The 25,505-nt window shown below is 44.3% G+C and overlaps 1 protein-coding gene across 4 annotated transcripts; it reads left to right on the forward strand.

Moving 5' to 3' along the window:
• The first annotated feature begins 754 nt into the window (after positions 1–754).
• Positions 755–25,109, forward strand: ASB11 (ankyrin repeat and SOCS box containing 11). 4 transcript variants are annotated; one of them, XM_045805053.2, is made up of 9 exons: positions 1,887–2,034; positions 5,299–6,866; positions 7,753–7,840; positions 9,604–9,683; positions 13,347–13,454; positions 16,737–16,887; positions 19,759–19,893; positions 21,249–21,440; positions 24,525–25,109. In XM_045805053.2, the coding sequence occupies exons 2-9, from the start codon at positions 6,810–6,812 to the stop codon at positions 24,647–24,649; spliced, it is 936 nt and encodes a 311-aa protein (XP_045661009.1). In that variant the 5' UTR covers positions 1,887–2,034; positions 5,299–6,809; the 3' UTR covers positions 24,650–25,109. The 4 variants fall into 4 exon arrangements, with proteins under 4 accessions (XP_045661008.1, XP_045661011.1, XP_045661007.1 ...); XM_045805055.2 differs by lacking the exons at positions 5,299–6,866; positions 7,753–7,840 and adding an exon at positions 834–971 and having other exon boundaries at positions 1,796–2,034; XM_045805051.2 differs by lacking the exon at positions 5,299–6,866 and having other exon boundaries at positions 1,799–2,034.
• Positions 25,110–25,505: the final 396 nt, after the last annotated feature.

Here is a 25,505-nt window from a genome sequence, read left to right on the forward strand (position 1 = left end):
ACGCACGTTGAAGAGTGAGGGCTGCAAGAGAATACTGTCCAACGAGAGAAGGTATTTGAAACAGAATCTTTGGATAATTCACCTAGAACATAGGGCATCTTCTTCATCCATTTCGCTGTAACTCTTCCATGGTCAAGGAGAACGCCCATATTCCAGTCCGAGGCACCACCTTTACTGACACTTGAAATGGGAAATGAATGATGGGCTTTGCTAGCGGACGTTGTCATGGATGAGACCATTAGAGCAAGTGGTCTAATGCCCTCAATCTGACACATCCACTTGGAGAGGCATCCAAGATGAGCCCTTTACTAAATACTGCCTTAGAGTAAATGGTCTTGTTTAACTGGTCATATTTTAGATTGGGACATTATCTCCCCAAAACCGCGGGAGGAGAGAAAATGTAATGGTCTGGGGCCAACACTTCCCACTTCAGAGAACTTGCTGTGTCCCCATGGGATCGGAGAAGTTTGCTTTTTCTCTCCAGTGCTCTCTTCCCACGTAATGTAGCACAAATTGGGATTTAGGAATAAAAAAGATCCTGCCAGAAATCCTGTGTGTTAAATAGCACTGAGGAATGCAGGTCTAAAAGGAAGTTTCTGGAGTTCATTTCACATTGCTCTGAAAGTCAGCACATGCAGCCGCCAAATCACAGTTAGCTTAGAATGTACGAGTGAGTTCTCAGTAACAGGAGCACCAAGGGTTAGAAAGTTGAAAATAGATGTCATATGATACCAGTGATAACTCAGTGAGATTTTGCAGTACCAAGAACCTACACAGACTGTAAGCCAAAATGGAAGACGGTCCTGTTTCCTATGGCTTTAAAAACATTTTTATTACAATGTTTGCTACTTTTTTTTTCTTCAAACTTCTAATTAAAGTTTGTTTGGCTCTCCTAACTCATTTCTATATCGTCAAAGGAAATAGAAAAGAAGCGGCTAGGATAGCAGAAGAGATCTATGGTGGAATTTCAGGTAAAAACACATGGATTTGCTCCTAAATCTTTTTTTAAAAAACCTCTTCTAGATAGTTCATATGAGTAATATTTTTAGAGGGCAGATTTTATTTATCCTTTGGCTTTCTTTGTGTGGGTAGTTTTAAAAATTATTATTTAAAGTAGCGAATGATGTTGACTGCACCAATTTGAAGGATTTTCAGCTTTATTTTTTGCAAGTTTGTAGTTTGGTTAGTGGTTATTACTTAAGTAAATAAGGTAGTGGCATTCTAAGAGTATTTGGAGAAACTTCATTTCTACTAACCTAAAAAACGACTTATATGGGATTATTTTCTTTAATATTTTTAAGCAGACTTTAACAATGCATTCTAACAAGACTAAGTGTCCTCAGGAAATAGAATGACCAGTAAATCTGATTTAAAGCAGCAAATGTGGCGTGCTATCTATGTTTTTGTGTTGTCATTTGCAATTCGAATCCATTACCTACTCATCACTGTCAGAAAAAAACCCTGCACTAAACCCGTGTATACACGGCGTTGTGCAAAGCTCTGCAAACAAAGGTTTTTCTAAGATGAAATGCCAACATTTGAGAAAAACATTTTAAAGTCTCATGCTCTGTAGGACTTATTCTCCAGTCCTCTCAAGAAATGATTTACCTTAACTGGAGGGAATTGCTACAAAAGTAAATGGATCAGATACTCTTGTTGCTGCTGGGATGGTCACTTGGTAGAGGAGTATTTATTCGTAAACAGAGTTCCCAATTTCCCTCTGTATTCTTAGTGTTCATAGGGGTTCCAGGATGACATCATTCTTGAACTAGTATCCATGTCAATTTGCACCCAGGATTCTCTTTCAAAATAGACCTGTGCAGTGTGATTGCAATACACTAGACAACTTTGAAGACACTAGATGACGGCAGTCTCATCCCCCCAAAAAATAAGACCTCCAAAGACAAAGCCTCAGAATGCTTCAATTCACTGGGGGAAATGAGGAGAATCTTGAAGTTTCAGGAATTGTCAGAAGGCCCGGAAGGTGGAAAGCAGTTTCTTTTGGGGATTACATTTGTCACACATTTCAGGGAGGTATGTTGCTTCGACTGGTTTTAAAAAAGTTTCTCTTTCATTTCGAGTTAAGCGTGATCTGAAAATCTGTTTTCTGATTCAACGTGTAAATGTGGGCAGGGGCTTTCTAAGAGTTTCAGTAACACAGGATGGATGTTCTCGTAGATCGATCCTCCTCACGGTTTAAATGAGGTAAAGTTCAGCAAAGCCCGTATTGACAGGAGTGTGTTAAGAATGTTTTGTCCTCTTGCTCACATGCATTGTGTCTGTCTTTGTCATCCTGAATTAAGTACACTCTTAAAAAGGTTCAATAATAGTCAAAACCTACATAAACATGGTTTGGATTTAGGCCTGGAGCCATAATACAAATCTCTTAAATAGAGCTCATTCATTCTTTAGCTCATGTGTCCTCCTTTGGTCAAGCTCCTAGGATAAAATTCATTTAATTTGCAAGTTGCATGATATTATAAAGTCAAAACCGTATTTTTTTGATTATCATTAACGAGGTGGAAGGGGGAGAATAGTACATGCTAATTTCTCAGTTTAATTTCCTTTCTATGTATACAGATACGTGTATGTGGGTGACTTTGTGTGTATTTGAATACACACACACACCCACCCACACGTATATATAATAGACAGTATATCCAGATGTGGTAAATAAGGCTTTCTGTAATTAGGCAGCAACATGCCAGAAACAGTGCTTTTCTTCTTTTGACACTGTTAGGAGTTAGATGCTGTATACTTTTTTTTTTTAAGATTTTATTTATTTATGTGACAGAGGGACAGCGAGCGAGAGAGGGAACACAGCAGGGGAGTGGGAGAGGAAGAAGCAGGCTCCCAGCAGAGGAGCCCGATGTGGGGCTCGATCCCAGAACACCGGAAGGCAGACGCTTAACGACTGCGCCACCCAGGCGCCCCCAGATGCTGTATACCTAAAGCTAGATGTCTTAACAAAATTCTGTGCCAGTCTTCAGCTCAAACCGGAAATTCTCCTCGCTGCTTACGGGTCAGACAAATGTCGGTTGGGAAAATATGTGACATTTAATCAGTAAGTTAGCTAATTGACTTAGAAAAGTCTCAGTCCAAGGTTAAATTTCTTGATTCCAATAGCATATTATGTTCCTGTAAACTATCAGCAGAGCTGTCAAAAACAAGGGGAGCATAGTTAAAAACTCAGCCAGGGCAGAGTTTAGCCTGTCATAGGTCCTGGCACGCTTTCTTTTGGAAGCTACACCTAGCAACATGTCCCTCATTAAAGATCATTTTTGGGGCTGTAAAATCTTCTGGAATTTTTTTTTAATTCTGGACTCTCATATTCTGGAATACATCATTCAATAGGTCTTTGTGGCTTAAACTATTACATTTATTGATAACTTACCAGACTTGAGGTAAACTATGGTTGGCTGGTTTTTTGATTTTTTGGGCTTCTTTGTGTGATTGGTCAATTATATATACATATATATTTAAGTTTAAAACATTGTCATTGGCCCTTGGCGCTGCATCTCAAGCACTGGATGAATCACTGGCCCCCACCTTCAGCCCACAGAGATTTCTATGGGCACTTTGTCCTGACAGACGTGGTATATGATTTTTCCGCCTTGGCTCATTGGGCCAGAATTGAAGCTATATTTAGTCTAGGGCTTGGTCATCAAACTTGATAAAAATAAAGTGTAGCTACAGGTTGCTCATCTGTTTTCCCGACCCTTGGGCCAGATGTGGTTCAGGATTCAGGAGTTTCGGGGATACTGGAAAGACTGCACGGTGTGTACGGTGTATATTACACAGCACTCCCATAATCAAACATTTTGATATTTCTGTTTCTGTATTATATTTGATATTTTAAACTAAGCAGAAATACAAATGAAAAAGAATAAATTGCTTAACCTGAGTCCTCACCATGCTTTGCTGCCAAAGGAGTTTGCATCCAACTTGGGGGAAAGCTTGGTTTTCAAAATCTGGGCGATTTTACAATTGCAGATAAGAGATTGGGGAACTATTGCACTCTTTTTTGAAAAAAAAAAGTTTATGTGAAGCCAAATCTAAAAGATTAGTTCTTGTCTAAGTGTTAACGCTTAGAATCAGTTGTCCTTGTTCTAAATTCAAAAGACTCACCTCGATTTGATGGCCACGCCTCTGTGTGACTCAACATCCTGACTCCTTTTTCCTGTCCTTCCCCTTCCAACAGGTTTTTCCTGCTTTTGGTTCATTCTTGCCTCATCCTCTGCCTAGCTTTCTACCCTTGCTCAGTTTTGCTGGCTGGCTTCTCAAGCCTTGGCCCAGCCATCCTTTGCGTAGTGACCTCTCACAGGTGCCTGCTGGCTTTCCCAAGTTTGGACAGCCAGTCCTCAGCAGGGGCTCTGCCCACACCACCTGCTACCTTTAGCTCGGCTCTCCTGCTCCTGATGGGCTCAAGGGCACCTTCTTTCTAACACCCTACAGAAAGATGTTCGTTGACCACGGTGCATCTCCTGATTAGAACTGTGTGTTCTAGAGAGTATGCATTTTAACTCAATTTAATTATAATATTTTAGGTATCCCATGAAATTACTATAATATGGGTTTTTGTCAATTACCTTTGTTTGACTTAAAATACCGTTAATTCTGCTAGGCTCTTGCGTAGATTTTGGTTCGAAATTGAGAGTCCTTTTGAATTTTTTAATTTGATAGATGCTGCAGGAGAAGATATTGCTTCATATAATTTTGGAACTTGAATAAAGAGAATAAAGATTGTTCCATATGCGCTGGAGATTATAACCAGTTAGGTGGTTCTTTAAAAATAATAAACCAGTAACCTTAAATACTTGTTGGAATTAGGAAGGGGAAAATTGGAAAAAATATACTTTTAAATAGTCATAATAGGTTTTATCTTGAATACTTGGCCCTCAGACAACTATATTCCTTCGGAACCGATTTTGCTATTGAAATCTGTGGTTTTAGAAGTTGTCATGAAATTGTTATTCAAAGAATCTGAGAACTAGAGATATAAATCATATTCTGAGAAAAAGTCAAAGGCGGGGGGATGAAAAAGTACTTGAACATTTTCCATACACCTCATCAGGAACAAGTCCACATATTTGTCCAGTAAACTATCTTCCTAATGTGCTTGCAGCCCTGTGACACAGGCAGTCCGCCAACGGACTAAAAATAGGCTGCCTTAGAAGAGAATGGTTGAGTTCTACTTGGGCTTTCATTTCTTTGGAGAGCTTAGTTGATATTTCCTGAAAGGAATGGAAAAAGTCCCTAGCTGCCAAATAACTTTTATCCTTCATTTCTCACAATTAGCTCCAATTTGAAAACAAGAATGATAAGGGTGAGAGACTGCGTGTTGGGAGTAAGAAGAGGAGAACAGCAGAGCCCACCATGGCAGAGTTGCTGGAAAGGGTTTTGTGTGAAAACTCAAGGTCCTTTGAAGCGAGTGCTGGAAAACAGTGTGACTGGAAAGGTGACTTCCTTTAGAGTGGTTTTGTTTCCAGCTGGGAAGCAAAAATGAGTTCTGCTTTTAAGGTGATAACAAGTGGATTCATTTCATGCTAGGTATGGGGAGACGGTGGGTAGAGCTAAGCATCCCGGGCCAGTAAATAGGCCTGGAGGTGAGGCGGCATTGAAAGCCAGTAGTTCTAAACACTAGAGCAGGGTGTGTTCTCTAAGTCACAAAAGCTTGGAGTTTGGTGCTATTTCTGCCACTTGCTGCAAGTGGGATCTCTTCATGTGGGGCGAATGTGTTGGCATGCATTTTGGGGGTGTTCCCATTCGTGAAGCAAGTCTCTTCCCCACCCTCCTCTCTGGAAGGCCAAGGGTGGGGGCTCCAGGAGAAATACAAGTTGAGATAAGGGGCCTCTGGCAGGAGGGGAGCTTGGTATTTCCCTCTCAAGGTGGAAGTCCGCTCAGGCAACTTGCTGAGCTGCCCCCCTGGGCTGAGCTGCCCCCTAGGCCTATCCTATGGGAAAAGAGAAGCGGAGAGGTGTCCTGTGGTGAGAGACAAGCCCCGGACGGCTCACCACGCCTGCTTTCATGGTGGAATGGAAGAAGACTCCGCAGGCTTGCCATGACGTCCGAGGTGTGGTGTGGGAGTCGGGGGTGTCAGAGGGTGCTGCGTTGACAGGGGACACTAGGAGAGGCGGCCCAAGGCCAATACATAGGAAGGGGGCCTGGAAGTGAGCCCCGGCAGGAAGGGCAAGCCTGCAGTGAGACCAGGAGTGAGACTGGCCTCCTCTTGCAGTGAACCGGAGTGACGTCTTCCCTTCTCTTTTCGTCACCCCGGAGGCACTGGGGGAGCTGGCACCTAGAAGGAGGAGGTGGGGACGCGTGTGAGAACACTCCTCCGTCGGCAGCTGCTTGGAGAGGGCCGTGCCCTGGGCTGGGGAAGGCAGAAGAGCAGAGGTTGTAGTTTAAAGTGGACTGCCCCGGAGACTAGTGGTTTGAAAATCTCTTTGTTGAAGCACTTTGTAAATACAGGCAAGGGCACAAATTCTAAGCGAACATCTGCATGAATTTTCACAAGGCGAATGGGATCAGGTGTCGGCTCCCAGGAGCAAGAAACTGTGTCTTCTTAGCATGGCCCCTACTCTTTGCTCTTCCAGTCAGCCCCCTTCCCTCCTTGGGGTCCTTTTGACTCCTAACAGCCCAGGTGAGTTGGGCCCCTTTTGTACGCGAGGGAAAGGGGTCACACAGCACGTGCTCTTTTGTGTCTCACTTCCTTCACTCAACATTAGGTTTGAGATCTCTCCATTATATGTGTGCAGTGGGTCTTATGGGACTGGTGAGTGACAGAAGTTACTAGAAACAGGACGAAGATGTGGGTAAGGTTCCTGCTTCTCAGAAGGAAAGGGGATGCCACAGCCCACCTGGAGGTAAGTTTTAAAAATAATAAAGCCATTTCATGTTAGTATTCCAATTTCACAGTAGCAAGTTACCATGTAAACCTTGTTTTTATTTTTGAATCAAACACTTCTATAGCATACCTTCAGGTGACTCGGGTTGACTGGCTCTTCTTGGAACAAAAGAATAACCGAGCTGTGGCTGTGGGTTTGCTTCTTACATTGGTCAGGGTGCTGAGTTGCCCTCTGTGGATGAAGACTGTCCTTCCAACCCCAGTGCCTGTGTCCATTTCCAAGAGTGATTAGGCAAGAGGGCAACGTGTCCGAAACACAGTTCATGTTGAATGAGGTGGAGATGTATTAGAGGAAAGCCAAGGCTGACTAATTGAGGATTATATGCATTCATTATCTCATTATTGTCAGCTTATGCAAATTATAAATGTCGGAAGAGATTTCAAAATACTCCATCAGCTTTTAACTGACTCAGGAACAAGTAGAGATACAAGCACAAGATTTTTAACATGTTAAAATTGTTATCTGTTTTTCTTATAAAAGCATCACACATTCTACCAGGAATATGAAAACAGCAGTGATTATATGTGTATATAGATAAATTTATATATAAATTAGTTTCAATTTGTGTATGTGTGTGTATCACACTTTTTAATTTTGGAGCTAATTTCAAAGTGACAGAAAAGTTACAAGAATGGTACAAAGAATTCCCACTCCTCTTTGCCCAGAGACGCCATTCCTATTTACCCAACTGTCCTAATAATGTCCTTGAGAGCAAAAGGATCCCATGCGGGCCTTTGGATGTTGTGTTGGTTCACAGTGTCCTCGGGGTTAGATTTGGGTTATGCATCTCAAGCAGGAATATTACACAAGCTATGGTGTGGTTTTTTTCGTTGCATTCCCTCAGCACATGATGTCTCCCATCGCAGTCCATCCCGTGGCACACTGTGCTAATATCTGTCCCATCACTTCTGACGTTAACTTGGATCCCCTGGGTAAGGTGGTATCTACAATTTTGTTTCACCGTGAAATGGCCTGTGTTTCCTTTATAACTAGTAATTATTTTGTGGGGAGATAACTTGAGTCGGATTTGACGATTTCGTCTACGTTCCCCAGTTGGCGTTCTGTGAGGAAGAGCTTCCTCTTCACTATTTATATATTAATTTATATCAGTGAGGACTTAGAGATTCCTATTTTATTTGATAGGATATAATCACCTACTACCGTATTTAATTTCGATGCTCAGGTCATCCCATGTTTGACCAGTGGAAGCCCCGTGTCTTTTTGACATATCCCATCATTCATTGTCTTCCCAGCAAGGTATTCAAGGCCCATCTTGTATTTTTCCTGGCCTGGGCCCGAAATTAGCCATTTCTCCAATACCTGTTAAAATAATATAAATATGAATAGAAATAGAAATATACATACATTGAATCACATTTTTGTACAAACGACTCCAATTTCAATCCAACCCTGTGGAGTTCATTTTAGCCTTCCCTCTTTTTATAACCTCAGAGTTAAGAGAAGGTAAAAATTGAATTGCAATATAAGAAGAGGGACTACTGAAATGTTTATGGCCCGGGTTCTCATCTGTTGGAGAAGTTCACTCTGTCCTTGTGGCCTTGAGTTATTTCACACTCTCGTAATCCCATCTTTGGCGGGGTTGTGTTTGCCAAGGTCGCTGGTATAGGAAAATCCAAATTCTTGGCACCATCAGGATCCCCTAGAAGAGGTTGATAAGATGGACCCTTTGTGTGAAATCCAAATTGTGTTACATGCTATTGGGTGAATGAAGAGCACGATTATGTTTGAAATTTTGCAAACTGAACAGGTGTTCATCCCAAACAAATGATTGCCCTTTGGCATGTTTAAAGAGGGTTACTTCTCAAATGCCCCTTGAAGCTGGTTAGCCTGTTTACTAACAAGTGAGTACAGGAAAAAAAATACTCACCCTGCCATGTGTACTTACTAATCATAAGTTGTCGAGTACCTAACATTATTGATGTGTTTTATTGGCCTACTTAGAGACCAAAGCACTTGCTAAATACCAAATTACTAGACTCCCATTTTACAAGTCACGAAATCGAGGTCAAAATAATTTTAGTAACTTGCCCCTCTTGGCAGAAAGGGGTTGAGGTCGGACATGACCCCAGGCAGTGTGGTCCCACGGGCTCTGCACTTAGCCATCACGCCCAACTGCCCGCAGGAAATTTTTGGAAGATTGTGTCATCTGAAAAACCGTACTTATTCTGCATCATTTTAACAGATACGCCTCATGACCAAAATGAAACCGAGACAATTACCTAGGGCATTGAGAACCATCCCATTTCCCCTGATCCTCCAGCCTCCATCGTGGGGTACAGGCTGTTGAGTTTTCAGGGTAGAGGTGAGGGTGGGAGGCGGGGGCAGGGGGAAAGCAGGGAGGCTCAGTGACCAGCTTTGCCCTTCATTTTGCCTTATTTAGAGCTATCAGACCCAGGTCCTGGGCAATACGTATTTGAACTAAATCTATTGCTTGTGAAAACTGCCCCCCAAAGAGTGAGAGAGATGGTCTGTGCTCCCTCTCCGCACACAGCGCTAGACCAGTGTGCCGTACACTCAGTGGCTCGTCACCCTGAAAGGGGCTGGTGAGAGAGCCTGATGTGTGGTAGGAGCTTCCCTTGTCTTCCCCAAACCCCTCCCACGGTGGGTGGGCAGCGTGATGCAACAGCCAGAAGAAGACTCCAGACTTTGACTCTGAGCTCGATATGTGTTTCAGATTGCTGGGCTGACCGATCCCCACTTCATGAAGCTGCCGCCCAGGGGCGCTTACTGGCCCTTAAAACTTTAATTGCACAGGTAAGTAAACCGAAGACTTGCTCCTTTGCCCTTGCGCCATAATCAGCATCGCGCTTTCGGAGCTTTGGCTGTGGCAGAGGTCTTGCTCGCCCCATCTGGGGGCCCGTGCAGCCAGTCTACATGTACATATCCTCATTTTTTATGCCCAGCACCCTCCCCCTCTTCTGGGCCTGCCTTGACCCCATAGGCAGTTTCCCTGTGAGGGGGACAGCAGATGCCCTCAAATTTTTCTCACATTAACTCACCCCGTACTCTCTCAGCGTGCCTAACAACGGCCCTGAAACCACATTAGTCAGTTACCGCCACATAACAAATGACCCCAAAAACGCAGTGGCTGAAAACAACCAGCAGAGATTCTCGCAGCTTCTGTGGGCCAAGGAGCAGCCTGGCTGGGTGCTTGTGGCTCTGAGTCTCTTGCAGGCAGCCAAGTACCAGCTAGGGCTGCAGTCGCCTCACAGCTTGAGGGGGGAGGATCTGCTTCCACCCTCACTTGTGGACTTGTTGGCTGCTTCAACTCCTTGCCACAAGGCCTCTCCACAGGGCTGTGCCATGAAATGGCAGCTGGCTTCCTCCAGAGAGAGTGCGAGAGAGTGCCTAAGAAGGAAGTCTTAGCATAACCTAATCTCCAAAGTGACATCCCATCACCTCTGCTATATTCTATTCATTAGATGTGAGTCAGTGAATCCAGCCCACATTCAAAGGGAAGGAAGTACGCAGTGGGCCAAAACCAGGAATCAGGGATCACCGGGAGCCATTTTAGAGTCTGCCTACCCGGATGATACAGTATCTCAGGAGCAAACATTACAATAGGTTGACATGGGTAAATCTTACTCCTTTGGGAAGATTCATTAAAGTCCTAGTTATTAAGGCTACTTCATTTTTATTGATGACTGTATCCCTCGCACCTTGAACAATGAATAATGGCTTGGTAAATATTTGTAAAGTGAATGAACGAAAGTGTACATGCTCCACTGACTTTGTTTTAGAGTCTACATGTGTATAGAGGAGGCGATTCATTACATGTTTTTTCCACATCCTAGCTACCACCGAACCTGGCTTCCTTACCATTTTGAATTTAAACAGCTGGACGCATGGTTCTGTGTGTGTGCGTGTGTGTGTGCGTGTGCACACACACACGTATGCACACAAGCCTTTTTTTTTTTTTTACTTCCTCTTTTATGAGCTGGGTTACTTCTTAAGAAAGTAGAGACAAAAGGAAAACAGTACTGCCAGTAATGATCAAATGGATTTTGTACTTGATTTTTATGACTTGCTTATGTCTAAGCACTTAAAATTTGATCTGATTTGATTATTTTGAATATGTAATATATTCACAGTTTGAAAATTAAAATGAAATTAAAAGGTGAAAAGTCTTACATCCACCTCTTCCCTTTCAGCCCCCCACCTCGACACTTTTATTAGTATTTTTTAAAAGATTTTATTTATTCATTTGAGAGAGAGAGACAGGGAGACCACAAGCAGGGGGAGAGGCAGAGGGAGAGGGAGAGACAGACTCCCAGCTGAGCTGGGAGCCTGACGTGGGTCTCGATCCCAGGACCTGGGATCATGACCTGAGCCGAAGGCAGATGCTTAACCATCTGAGCCACCCAGGCGCCCCAGTATTTTTTTTTTAAAGTAGGCTCTACACCTAGCATGGAGCCCAACATGGGGCTTGAACTCACAACCCTGAGATCAAGACCTGAACTGAAATCAAGAGTCAGACGCTTAACCGACTGAGTCACCCAGGCACCCCTTATTAGTATTTTTTATTTTTTTATTTTTTTATTTTTTATTTTTTTATTTTTTAAAGATTTTATTTATTTATTTGACAGAGATAGAGACAGCCAGCGAGAGAGGGAACACAAGCAGGGGGAGTGGGAGAGGAAGAAGCAGGCTCATAACGGAGGAGCCTGATGTGGGCTCGATCCCAGAACGCCGGGATCACGCCCTGAGCTGAAGGCAGACGCTTAACCGCTGTGCCACCCAGGCGCCCCCTTATTAGTATTTTTTAAATAAACTTTTAATTTGGGAATAATTTTAAAGAAGAGTTGTGAAGAGAGTGCAGACAGTTCCCGCATGCCCTTCACCCAACTTCCCCTGGTGCTAATATCATATATAACCCTGTACTTCAGTCAAAACTAAGACATTAACATTGGTACAATAGTGTTGACTACAGACTATTGGAATTACACCCGTTTTCCCACAGACTCCTTTTTCTCTCCCAGGCTCTGATCCAGGATCCCACATTGTCTTTAGTACTTCTTTATTTTTATTTATTTAAAGATTTTATTTATTTATTTGAGAGAGAGAGAGAGGGAGAGAGAGCATGAGAGGGGAGAGGGTCAGAGGGAGAAGCAGACTCCCCGCTGAGCAGGGAGCTTGATGCAGGGCTCGATCCTGGGACTCTGGGATCATGACCTGAGCCGAAGGCAGTCGCTTAACCAACTGAGCCACCCAGGCGCCCCCCTTTAACTATACTCCATAAGCATGTTGGTTTCTGTAAACCAGTGTGCTTAAATGTGTGAGGAGCGTTCTTCGGAGAAAAGTTCAACTTTTTCTCAGCGCATGCCCACTTCCTCACCCTTACACCCTAGTGAAAAATGTATTATTCTATTTTTTACTCTATTTCACATACATCGTGGTGGAGTAAAACATTAAACCAGGAATCAGGAGCTCCTAACTCTCAGGCTGGCTGTCATCCACCGCTAGGGAGCCTTAAGTCTTATTAATAATTGGAATTGTCTGCGTCTCTCTTTCCTCGTGCACAATGGAGGTGATTCACTCTAGATGGTCTTTCAGGCCCGTCCAGCATTACATGCGCAGAGACGCAGGGATTCTGAGAACGTGTGCCAGATGCAATTTTTTTTCTAGTGCACTGCTGCCACCTTGTGGACTAGCCTGTTTATCTTATTTTTTTTTTTTAAAGGAAATCATATATAGGAAAAGGACAAGATTTTTCTAATTGTATTAAATACCCAATTTGAAATCTGTAGCACGGCTCTAGAGTAGTGACGCCATATTCAGGACACAAGAGTGGACAGGACCAAGGAGGCATAGGCCCTAAGATGAAGGGACCCGCAGTCGTGGGCAGTCCCAGCGGCTGGCCACAGCAGGGATGCCCTCAGCACCAGGGAGGTCTGGCAACTTAGGTGGGGGTTTGGGGTTCAGGGTCACACACTAGGTTTTGGAAGCTTTCAACGGGCCAGTGAGGAGGCAGGAAATCAGGAGCAGAACTCCGCTCGGAGGGACCGGCAGGGACCTAACTCATTTCCCAGACAGAAAGTGGTAATCATGGGGCGGGGGGAGGGATGGTAAGGGCCAAGTTGTGAAAATCAGGGCTTGAAGTCAGTTGATCTTGTCATCTGTCACATGGAGGAAGGTGGAGCGTTGCAGGAAGAGGAGGGGGACGTACTGGGCCTGGGTAAGGAGATGAGGGTTGGGAGAAGCCGCCGGCCCCTAGACGCTGGTCCTGCAGAGCGCGCTCCACGCAGCGGAGTTGCGTGCCCCCCTCCCCCCTCCCTGGCAATGCTGCTACTGCGGCTCACGGCTCATGGCTCATGGATCCCAGGAGCCCTGTCCACTTGCCTTTGTACTCTCCAGTCCAGGAGTTGCTTCCCTTACTATTGCTAATGCAGCCTTTAACCCCTTCTCTTCAAATTCTAGGGCGTCAACGTGAACCTCGTGACCATTAACCGGGTCTCTTCGCTCCACGAGGCGTGCCTTGGAGGCCACGTAGCCTGCGCTAAAGCCTTATTGGAAAATGGTGCGCACGTGAGTACCCCACCCCCACCCCGCGGCTCTGTCTGCCCAGCTGCACCTGCTAGCGTCTACAGAGATGCTACCTTCCAGACTACTACACCCCTGGGGGTGTAGGCGGGTCTGGCCCTGTCTGCGTGCACATTCCTGAGCTACCCGCACACTGCGGGTCCCTCCCCTCTCCAGCCTCTGTGCCCCTGGGCGAACATTCCAATGAGGTAATTCACAAGAATCTTTGAAAATTGTGATGCTGAGTTTCAAAAGATCAACTGGAACCGAACTTATTTGAAAACCGATCTTGGGACATTGATTGGGAAACATTAAAAAGAACACAATTTAAACGAACAACAACAGAAACACTCTTAATGCAACACCCTAAACCAACAATTATTTTCATTGAGCAAAATCATCACATGAGCTTTTAGTAAATAATACATTGAAAAAAATCCAACAGAATTAACTTTATCTTCTTTTGAAATTCTACCTTTATTTCTCTTTTTCTTTTGTATATTTATTTTATTTTTATATTATCTTTAACCCCAGTGTAGTTAACATACAGCATTATATTAGTTTCAGGTATACAATAAGGTGATTCCACGCTGCCCTACATCACCCAGTACCCTCAGTTCAAGGCTAAGGAGTGGCTGAGCTGCTGTGTTGTAACACAGATATCACAACGGAATTGTAAAATTAAAACTTTTGAAAATCTCAGTGACATTTATTTAGTTGCAAGCTATCATTTTGTTGCTAATTTTGGTTTTTAATTTCAGTCCTTGTGTTGTTTCATGAGCTGCAACATTTTTAAGTGCTTATGGGAGATTTTCTTTGCATTTTATGTGGAAGTTGGGTTTCTACACGTAGAACTGAATATGAAAGTCTTTCTTGGGCAAAAGCGATGTTCCCGATGCCACAGTGGTCATGCATTTTTATTAGGTAGCGCTTCCTTACGTTACTACTTAGCTCACGTGTAATGATAAGGGTGAGGTTGGGTGTGGGCCATTTCCTTTTTTTTTAAGATTGATTGATTTTAGGTGGGGGGAGGGGCAGAGGGAGAGGGAAAAAGAAAAACCCAAGCCGACTCCGCGCTGAGTGCGATGTGGGGTTCGATCTCACGACCCTGAGACCGTGACCTGAGCCAAAACCAAGAGTCGGACTCTTAACTGACTGCGCCCTCCCCGCCCCCCGCCAGGCACCCCAGAGGGCCCTTTCCTTCTGTTGGTGGAAAAGAGCAAACAGCATCCTTTTGTAGAGGAGTGTGTGCTGGTACGAAGCTGGGAGGTTTTGTGGAGGAGAAAGAAAGAGTAAGACACGGTCCCTTGGTTTTGGCCTCAGTCTTATGAGGGAACAGTCGATACTGTATTATTTAACATTTAAATCAGAAGAAGAGAATCAAAGAAAGTTGGTCGATCAGTAGAAAATTCCTCAAAATTGGCAGCCCTGTGGGTGCCTCAAACTCAGTGCATCTGAAACGCTGCTTATGATGTTCTTCGTGGGGGACCGGCCCCTCCTCCGGCCCGTCCAGTCTCAGAGCCCCCGCGAAACGTACTCGTGCTTTCCCACCTTCCAAACCTGGGCTCGGCCTGATCTTCCCTCTCCCCCACTAATGAATCCCCGCATCCTGCTCATTTTACTTCCGAAATAGCTCTCGTCTGTCCTCTCTTTTGTCTTGCTCTTAGAGTGATCTAAAGCACTTAGTATCGTGTCAAAATGATCTCCGTTTGTGTGGGTCTTCCCTGATAGAATTCAACCGATTCCGGAGAGGCGATTGTCTTAACCCGCCTTTGCTTCAGAAACACTGGCGCCTAATAGGTGGTCAATAAATGTTTGCTGACCTGAACTGAGAAACTTAGGAAGTCAAATTAGACGGCTTTGGGACTGAGGATGAGGATGATTCTCAGTAAAAACAAGTCAAATCAAACCAGCCCCACCCGATATTTTTCAGTAAAAATGTAAATCGGTCGGAAATCCCTAGACTGTATGAATTCACACACATTGTGCCCTGTCCTTGTCTGTCTCTGCCACCTTAGCATCTCCTGTTTGACGTTCCAATTTAACAGGGGCTATCGTGGCACTGTGGAGAAATAGCTTTTGTTGTTTCTTTTTTTTTTTTTAAAGATTTTAAAGAAAATGAGCAGGGGGAGGGGCAGAGGAAGAGGGACAAGCAGACTCCCAGCTGAGCCCAATGGAGCCATACACGGGGCTTGATCTCAAGACCCTGAGATCACGAGCTGAACCAAAATCAGACACTTAACTGACTGAGCCCCCCAGGCACCCTCTTTTTTTTGTTTCTGAAACAAAGAAACTTAGGATCCTGATTATGTATCCTGAGTTGTTGAGGCAAATGGTTTGACATCAAGCCTTTATTGTCCTCCATTTCGATCCTGTCAGAGCCTCCCCACCATTAGAATGCTTTGGTTCCCTGACGTTCATTCCAATCTATTGCTACTACTCAAAGATGCCTCCCACGTCCCCGGAAGGCAGCGAGGGACACCGCACTGATGGCTATTTTCTTTGTGCCTTTGGCTTGATCACGATCTCGTCGGGAGTCACTGCCGGCACATGCGGTGTGTATGGATTATAGACCAGTAAGGACCTTTGTGGCCAGAGACACAGAACTGTGGCAAGAGAGACAGAACTGTGGGGGAATTGCTGAGATTTTTTTTTTTTTTGCAAGCACAGATTTGAGGACCTGGTTTCTCCCAGCATTTTTGGTTCCTGCCATGTTTGTTCATGGTTGGGAGCGGGAGTCGGATCCTTATTAATGGAAAGTGAAAATAATTGTTGCAAATGCTTAAATGTTTACTCGGCCTGAAGCAGTGTTCTAGGTGTTTGACCTGTAGTAACTCCCTTGATCCACCCAATAACCTCATGAGGTTGATTCTTTTATGATCCTAGTTTAAGGAAACTGAGGCACAGAAAGTTAGTATCCCAACCAAGATCCCTGAACAGGTAGAAGAGAGGGTGCTGGGATTTGAACCCAAGCTAATGATTCCAGAAGCCATGTACTTAACCACCAAACAGGACAACTCCTCAATGATTAGGAGGCTCCTAAGAAGCTCTGGAACACCCATGAATACATTTGAAAAGCTTTCTCCCATTTTGCCCCACTTGGGATATTACGTACAGGTGAGACTTGATAGGCTACTGGCAGCTAAAAAACGTAATACTGTTAAGGGTGTAGCGTTCCCTCCCTCATTCACCAGCCTGGGAGCTTCCTCCAGGCAGACGCACAGGAGTACACGCTTGGAAAGGGTGATAGAAAAGTGGCAAATCCTCTGGGTCTCTGCTCCCCACTAGGTCAACGGAGTGACGGTTCACGGAGCCACGCCCCTGTTCAACGCGTGCCGGAGCGGCAGCGCCGCGTGTGTCAACGTGCTGCTGGAGTTCGGAGCCAAGGCCCAGCCCGAGGCGCACTTGGCTTCACCCATCCACGAGGCAGTCAAGAGAGGTAAACGGGCCATCCCACTGCACGCACCGCATGGGGGGGGCTCACTCCGATGTGCAGGCGGCAGCAGTACAGTGGTTACCGTGCAAGACACAGCCAGACCTTCACCGGTAGGCTACGTGTTGCTTAGAATCCCAGAGCACCAACTTCAGAGTGCCTGAACCTTCAGGAAACACCCGTGGGGCATGCAGCCGCCCTTCTTGGGACCTGGGAACGGCTTTCTCAGATGTCACATTTCCTGGGGAGTCAGTCTCTCGGCAGCCCTTTCTTGAAGCTTTTCCTGGTGTTTTGGGGCAGCTGGCCCGGTCAGGATGGCAGGGGTGACTTCCAAGAGTCGTACTTTGCTTATGTCTCTGTCTTTACTTGAAAAGAACAGCTCATCTTCCCAAAGCCCATAAAACATCAGCCAGTAAAATAAATTATGAAAGCGTCTGAAAGCCAAGGCTGATAGGATCCCTAATGGAAGATTAAACCTAACTGTCCGCAAGAAGCAATATACTCTTTCTAGATGAGCTGCCGACTTCAAGGTCATTAGTTACTGGAAAAAAGTTGCAACTTTAAAAAGCATGGCATTAGAAATCTTGGAGTTGATTCTGGACTCCTATATTCTCAGTTACTTTTGAAATGAGAGTCAAATGAGGTTTTAAAAAACTCTATGCATTGGCTAGACATGAACAAGAAGGTATCACTGACAGGCCAAGGCCATTTGTCAAAGGTCACGCCGAGAGAGCAACATTTCTGTTACCCAGTGGTGGAGTTATTCTCTTATATTGAGATAAGAAATAAAATGGGGAAGTTAGAACACTGATCTTGGCTGGTCTAATTGGGGACGAAAGTCTTTATTTCCAAAGGCAATAATGAAAGATTTGCCCCGGGTTATTAAACATGTCACTTGGTAATTTTTTTTGCAGCAGATTTTTCTTTCCTGTGCTTTTACTTTTTTCCCATTTTTTAACAGTTGAAGTATAATTAATGCACAGTACTGTATTAGTTTCAGGAGTACAAAGCAGCAATTCAGCACTTCCCTCCATCACCCGGTGCTCCTCCCAAGTGTACTCTTCATCCCCACCGCCTGTTTCACCCAGCTCCCTGCCCCCCTCCAGCTCCCCGCCCCCCTCCCCTCTGGCAACCGGCAGTGTGTTCTCTGTATTTGAGTCTGATTTTTTTGTCTTTTTTTTTCCCTTTGTGGATTACTTTAAATGAAACAAAAGGCCCAAATCTCAATGTATCTATGGTTTTGATGTCTTATACATATTTAATAAACTTCTATTGATTAATAACTGATGCTGGTCATTTCCCAAACTCCAAGTACATCCTTTAAGTTGAAGGGAAATGGTCTACTTTGGAAATGATCTAAAAGTCTTAAAAATTTTTTAAATATTGATTTGAAGTAAAAATTCATCTGTTAGTTACATTTCTATCCAAACATTTAAAAATGGATAAATATTGGGAATGGTTTGAATTACTGAAATAATTCTGCAGTACTTGGATGGTTTTATGTTGGAGTGTTTGGTATCTGTGTGCCTACAAAATATATACATGCTTATCATAAACACATGAATGCATGCGTCTCTATGTATTTTTTTTTCTGAATCTACAAGTATGTTAGGGACCCACATCCATGGAATGGAAGAATAAATAACAAATTAATTGTTTTAGATACTGTTATATTAGTGCTTATTATTTATATATTAATTTCGTAAATCTTCCTGTGAGTACTTAAATTTAACTCAGACCAGGCTCAGTTTCCTCTGCAAAGAAAAAGAAAGAAAAAAATCAAAAGGATCAGGAATTACTTAAAAATGCTTATTAGATATCCTGTATTTACCAGGCAGTTTTAGGTACTGACTAGAGATTAGTTCTGGATTCTTTAAGCCTCTGCCAACAGACTAGGTCAGTCTGAGTCCATGCTTTGACATATTGATGCTAGAATCCCAGTATAATATTTATGTATGTGAACAAATAGTTTGGATCCATAGGATCCTTATTTGTACATTTTAATGCATATTTCTACTTAATTTAGCATTTGTGATAAATCTACCTGGTTTGAGATGAGGCTTGCTTTTATGTTATCTTATGAAGAAAAGATTGGTGAAGTGATGGTAAGATTTTTTTTTTTAAAGAAAGCACTTAAATCTTCAAAGAGAACAAACTATAAGCTCCCATCAATTCTTTGCTCCCGTCAATTCTTTGCTAGAAGTATTTGCTCCTGATCAAGTCCTTCGTATGCTGCAAATTAATCAAATCTGTTCATTGGGCAGCGTCTCCGAGGACAATGCTTGTCTGCATACTTCTTGTTAGCCACCGAATTTGCAAGTGCAGTTAAATATATCCTATATTTGAGGCTTTGAAAGTGCAGTTGAATATATTCTATATTCGAGGCTTTTTATTCTCAGAGGTGTCTTCCAGCTGAACCAAAATAAGGAGGTGAGACCATACATGGGTGAAGAAGAGAATGAGGGATTTGTAATGGAGAGGGATCAGGGCCCGGCCTTGCATTTGAGCTCTGGCTTTTCAGGATAATAATAGGATAAGTCGTTCACCCGTCTGCATCTTGCAGCCTCTATTTATAAACTGGTGGCTTCATTGTAGAGAGTGATTTCAGCTGTGCTCCTTAGAGCCCTTAGTCTTGTTGAAGGTACCTCAAGGGCTGCAAAGGGGAATTTAAGTGGGGAAGTATGGGCATGCTTTTCTTTTTAATGGTTTTGAGTTTGGAGTTTTCTAAGATCCACCGCCCCCCCCCCGCAAATTATTTTTCTGCTTAAAAAAAAATCTAGGTTATTTCTAAAGCCCATTCCAGATAAGCAAGTCTATTGTTCTATAAATAGTCAATATTTCCCTTACTTGAGTAAGGTTATCTTTTTTTTCCACCAGGTCATAGAGAGTGCATGGAGATCCTGCTGGCAAATAACGTTAACATTGACCAAGAACTGCCTCAGCTTGGAACTCCCCTATATGTGGCCTGCACCTACCAGAGGGTAGACTGTGTGAAGAAACTTCTAGAATTAGGTAACTTCCAGAAATCTTTTTGTGAGAGGAACCTATTAACTTTGTTGGCTTTCTATGGCTTTAAAGACAAAGTTCTTGTCAGGCTGGATAAAGTTCTGACAATATTTGATGTTGGAATGCTTGAAACAGAACTTTTCTAAAGAAATGAGTGTCTACTTCCTTTGATATTGGCTCCATTTACCTGGTATGATTCTCCTTGGTGGTTTAAGAAGAGGGTAAGGGTTTCTTTCCCATAAGTCCTAGTGGGAAAAAACAATTTTATTTCATTGGCTCCTTACAAATCACATGCCCATCTCTGAGCCAATCATGGTGGCCAGGAGAGTACAATGCGGTGATTGGCTTAGGCCTAGATGTCAGTCTATGCTGTGGTGTTGGGCTTTACTGGAAACACCTGAAACTGGGAATCTGAGGGGATGGTTTCCCAGAGGGGAATCTAGGCGTGGTTATCAGAAAGATGCCCCATAGCAAAAATAACAGACATTTGCCATAGATTCCTTTAGACCAATTCTGCTAGGATCCTTAGTAACCTTTTAATTTTTATTTTTAATTATTTTTTTAAAAAGATTTTAAAATTTATTTTAGAGAGAGAGAGGTGGGGGGAAGGGCAGAGGAAGAGGGAGAGAGATAGAATCTCAAGCAGACTCCCTTCTGAGTGTGAAGCCCAATGCAGGCCTCGATCTCATGGCCCTGAGATCGTGACCTGAGCCGAAATCAAGAGTTGGAGGCTTAACGGACTGAGTCACCCAGGTGCCCCCTTAGTAACCTTTTTAATTCTGAAACGCATATATAGAAACTGGGAGTCCAGGGAAAAGCAAAATGTCTTGAAACTATTATTTAGTTAAAGGTTCCCCAAACTTAGCTACTGACATAAAGGTAGACTCTGTACTAAGAACCTTTAAATAAGAATTTTTATCTCCAAGATTTTTTTTTTGGTCTTTTTTTAATCCCCCATCATTTACTACTCCCTGTAGTAGTTCAGAAATCTTTTTTTTTTTTGAGCCCAGAATAATAGAAATACTAAAGAAACTTCACTTTACCCTTTGCCAAAAACCAAAACAATAATTCTGTGTGAAAGGAGCCGCAAATGTTTAATTTTGTTTGTCACACAGTTCCTACGGGAAAGCGAGTAACGTATTTTTAATGACTAAAAATATCTTTCCTCACTTTTCTCATCAAAATAGTTTGAGGCGGTCTCAGTAGCCATTGCTGAGGTTCTGGGCTTAAGTCCTGCATTTTCCAAGATCTGTCAAATACGTCATGACATTTCAGTTGCCATTATCTGCAGCTGCCGTGTTTTAGGCTCCTGGTATTTCCACGGTGACGTTTGGCGTTGACGTGCGGTCGTCTTCCTTCAGGAGCCAGCGTGGACCGCGGCCAGCGTCTGGACACGCCCCTGCATGCGGCGGCGAGGCGGTCCAGTGTGGAAGTCATCCACCTGCTGGCCGACTACGGGGCTCCCCTGAAGTGCAGAAACGCCGAGGGCAAAAGCGCGCTGGATCTGGCCGCTCCCAACAGCAGCGTGGAGCAGGCTCTCCTGCTCCGGGAAGGTGAGCAAGGGCTGGGTGCCCCTTTCTCCCCCTTAAGCGCATCGGCGCTCTCTCCTTCCTGTCTTCCCTCTAGACTTTCTTACCTTTGTTCTTTTCTCTGTTTAATTGGGAGTGGCGTGTGGCAAGGCAGCAGGTCTCACTTGCATCGCTGGGATGAGACTTTATATGCTTATCGCATAATGGCATTTATACGGCTGGTGTATCGCAGTGCGTTTTCCATAACGAGAAAATAATCAGAGAAATTGGTTTTCACCACGAGGAGGTTGAACTGCCCCGTGTATCCTGGCCTAAGTGCACAGCTGAGTAGACCAAGACTCAGCTTTGTCATTTTCGGGGAAATTCGCGATACTCGCGTTAGAGGCTGGAGGGTGGACACGGAGTGCGTATTTCCGATCCGGGACTAAACGGTGAAGTTGCTTGCCTGGTCTGTTTCCCCCCCCCCGCCCCTGCCTCGCTCCCGTTTCCACCACGGGCTAATGGAGCTACAGATGCCGGAGGAGAGAAGGCAAGTCTCTCAAACGCTCTGCATTCCAGATTCAAAAGCGAGCCATGCAAAGTCCATACAGAAAGAGAACATTATCCGAGCCTCTACCGATCATTTGTATGCTTGGGAGACTATTAAAGAATAATAGTAATTATTCAGCTTTATACATGTGTCGGGCGCTGAGCTGAATTTGAAATGTAGATTAATCTCCCTGAATTCTGAAAACTTGAAAGCAGGGAGAACTTTAGGGTAACTGGTGCTAGCCCAGGTGCAAATGGGAGAAGAGAAGCATAGAGATACTGGCTTGCAGCAGGTCATATGACTCCACCCTAGAACTAGGATTCCAGCCAAGCAGTCTAACCCCGGAACATGCACTCTTTAATGTTATGCTGGCCCTATCCTGAACCTTCTGAAACAGCTTCTGGCAGAGAAGGGTTTTATTTCACTCACCGGTTCCATCTTATGAATCCGCCCTCATGTCTTCTAAGCCTTCCAAGTGGAATGCTTGGTTCAATAATTTTAGGCATACTTTCTAGGTCAGTGCTTCCTGAGTTCTGCCGTGAGTACAGATCACACAGTCGGGGGGTGGGGGGGTGGGTGTGTCTCGTTAAAATGCAGATTTGGATCCAGGAGGTCTGCCGTGGGGTCCAGACTCTGCACACCCACTGGGTTCCCAGGTGATGCTGCTGATGCTGTGGTCCGAGGCCACACTTGGAGTGCCACTGGTCGAGGTTATCTCCAGTGGTCTAGGTCATTAAGGATTGCTCTTTATTTGAACGTCTGCTTGAAGAATCACGATCTTCCTTTCCAGCTCCCTGTTTGGAAATACCAGGTCCTTTCCGACTCTTAGCTGAGAAGATGGTTTATAGCACTCGTCACATTTCCTCTTTTCTTCCACCAAAAACGTCTCCAGGTCCAGGATTTAAGTTCTTCTGTCATCTGCTGTCATCAATACAGCTGCTTCCTCCAGAAGGATGAGCGCCAGCTATGTCAGAGTTCACTCTGGCGCCTGAACTTCTGTAGGCAGACTGGACAATTCGTCTGCGCTACTGTTTTCCAGAGGACCTTTAGTTTGGTGGCAGGTAGAGATGCTTTCCATTCTGACTTCCCGCGATTTTGACCGAGGGCCGTTATTTGCTGCTCCTATCACATGGCTACTCCTTGGAAACATCAAATCAAATGTTATCTGGCTACTTGCATATGCAGGGCACCATTTCTCATGGGGTGCAAGATCCTGTTATGGTAGGATTTTCTTGACAAGGACAACTTTGTGTCGTCCAGTAACCACACAGGTCTACTTGAAGAGATCTTTACCGAGACAGATTAGGGAATAATGGGACATTACAAATGCCTCAAACTAGTGTTCCAGCCCAAACCTCATTTGTCCTGTTCAGACATAGTTTGGCTCTCCTTACTTTCCTTCAGCCACTCAAAGCCATGGGTGTGATGACTCCACGAGCTTCCTTGAGACTGAGGTTCTGGGCATAATGGGGGTTAAGCGAATTGGGTCCTTTCTCTAGATCCTCTCTTGAGCTGGGAGCCTCGTGCAAATGGAGGGCCCCTCCTAGTAGGACTTGAGACCCAGCCACCACCTCATGAGCAGCGAGGGCCAGGAGGTCCAGGAGGCCTCTGTGACCATACAGGCCCCAACACCCGCTCGGCAGCTGGCCGCTGCTGGGCAGCTCTGTCTCAGGCTCCTGCCCGCTCAGCGCTTCCATTTGTGCTTTCTCCTCGGCCAGTATTATCACGTTCATTGGCACGTACAGTGTATGAATAGAGGGCGTTCCCTTTATTTATTTTTTAAATTTTTTATTTAAATTCAATTAATTAACCTATGGTGTATTATTAACTTCAGAGGTAGAATTCAGTGATTCATCAGTTGCATACAACACCCAGTGCTCATTACACCCCGTGTCCTTCTTAATGCCCATCCCCCAGTTACCCCACCCCCCCAACACCTCCCCTCCAGCAACCCTCAGTTCATTCTGTAGAGTTAAGAGACTCTTACGGTTTGCCTTCCTCTCTGTTTTCGTCTTATTTTTCCTTCCCTTCACTTACGATCCTCTTGTTTTGTTTCTTAAATTCCACATATGAGTGAAATCAAATGGTGTTTGTCTTTGTCTGACGGACTTCTTTTGCTTAGCATAATACCCTCTAGTTCCGTCCACGTTATTGCAAATGGCAAGATTTCCTTCTTCGGGATGGCTGAGTAATATTCTATTGTATAGATATGCCACATCTTCTTTACCCATTCCTCTGTCGGTGGACATCTGGGCTCTTTCCAGAGTTCGGCTGTGGTGGACATGAAGTGCATTCCCTTTAGACCGCATGCTTCATCTCTGGCTTGCCTCTGGTTAGCCTCACTCTTCAATATCACTAATACAATTACCTTTAGAGGGTCAACTTAAATGTGTCCCCACCCGGAGGGACAAACTGGGGTCCCTGTGTGTATTAGTGTCTGCTCCATCACTCTGCCATCCACGTACAGATCCAGCTTCTCTTAAGCTTGTAGAACATTTCAGCCTCTTCCAGTCCTCTGGTCTTCCCTTCTCCCCCACCCCCACTGCCACGAGCTTCACACATTTTCATTTCTTCCCCAGGCCCACCTGCTCTTTCCCAGCTCTGCCGCCTGTGTGTCCGGAAGTGCTTGGGTCGAGCATGTCATCAAACCATCCACGAACTCCATCTTCCAGAACTGCTGGAGAGATTCCTGCTGTACCAGTAGTCCCAAATGGCCGTGGGAAGATACTTGGAAATAAGCAGGTTGTTGCCTGCTGTATCCAGGGTACCTAGTGTAGATGCCTAACCACTAGACTCTGACTATCTTCGAATGAACTAAGTCAGTTAGTGTAGGTCCCGGATGAACTGGAACCCTTGAGGAGTAGAAACTCCCGGTTAATGCTCTCATTAACCAAGGGACAACCAGGAGCCTTTTTGTTATTAGCTTTTGTTGTTAAGAAACTTTAAAAATCTGTGAAGGGGAGTGAAAATAATCTATGTTTGAAGATTCATGATCTTTAATTATCTAAGGGTCAATATTCTGAATATCATGCAGACGTGTGTAAATCTGGGTGAATAAGATGATGTTGAGAGTAAGTATTTCAAGATGTGTTCCTGATTTAGTTCCTCCTTCCCTTCCCCTTTCTTTCTTTGCTTCTGTGAATAAACCTCTGCTATAATTTCGATATATATGTAAATGCTGAATTCATTAAAAACATCACAGTTAACAGAAACTTCCAGTTACTGAGGTCCTGGTCGATAAGAAAGATGTTGGAAGAGATGAGCTCACCCAGAAGTTGGGGTCTGTCGCTCGTCACTTCTGATACTAAATGCTGTTCCTTGAAGCAAACAGTTCTAGGCTCGAGCAACATTGGGCGCTCCCAACTAGCTGAACCCACAGGCGCTGTTTGATAGGTATTGCAACCTAAGCATCCATCAGCTTGTTTGCAGAGTCAAGAGCCTCAGGGTTTTTGTCTGACATGTTAATGCCAGTCACTGAGATGGGCTCAAAGCTGGGTCAATATTATTTCTGTGAGTCTGGGCCCCAGATAAGCATGATGATTATAATAGAAAACACAGCC

The sequence above is a fragment of the Ursus americanus genome, chromosome X, assembly GCF_024610735.1.
Source record: "Ursus americanus isolate L20-20 chromosome X, mUrsAme1.1.p, whole genome shotgun sequence".
NCBI classification, from domain to species: Eukaryota; Metazoa; Chordata; class Mammalia; order Carnivora; family Ursidae; genus Ursus; species Ursus americanus.

Bases quoted from the DNA above. Each gene is read 5' to 3' on its own strand.
- ASB11 (XM_045805051.2), top strand. From the start codon at position 1,939: ATGAGGAGAATCTTGAAGTTTCAGGAATTGTCAGAAGGCCCGGAAGGT. The intron at 7,841-9,603 runs GTAAGGTGGTAT...TATGTGTTTCAG, and splicing joins CGTTAACTTGGATCCCCTGG to ATTGCTGGGCTGACCGATCC. The intron at 13,455-16,736 runs GTGAGTACCCCA...GCTCCCCACTAG, and splicing joins TATTGGAAAATGGTGCGCAC to GTCAACGGAGTGACGGTTCA.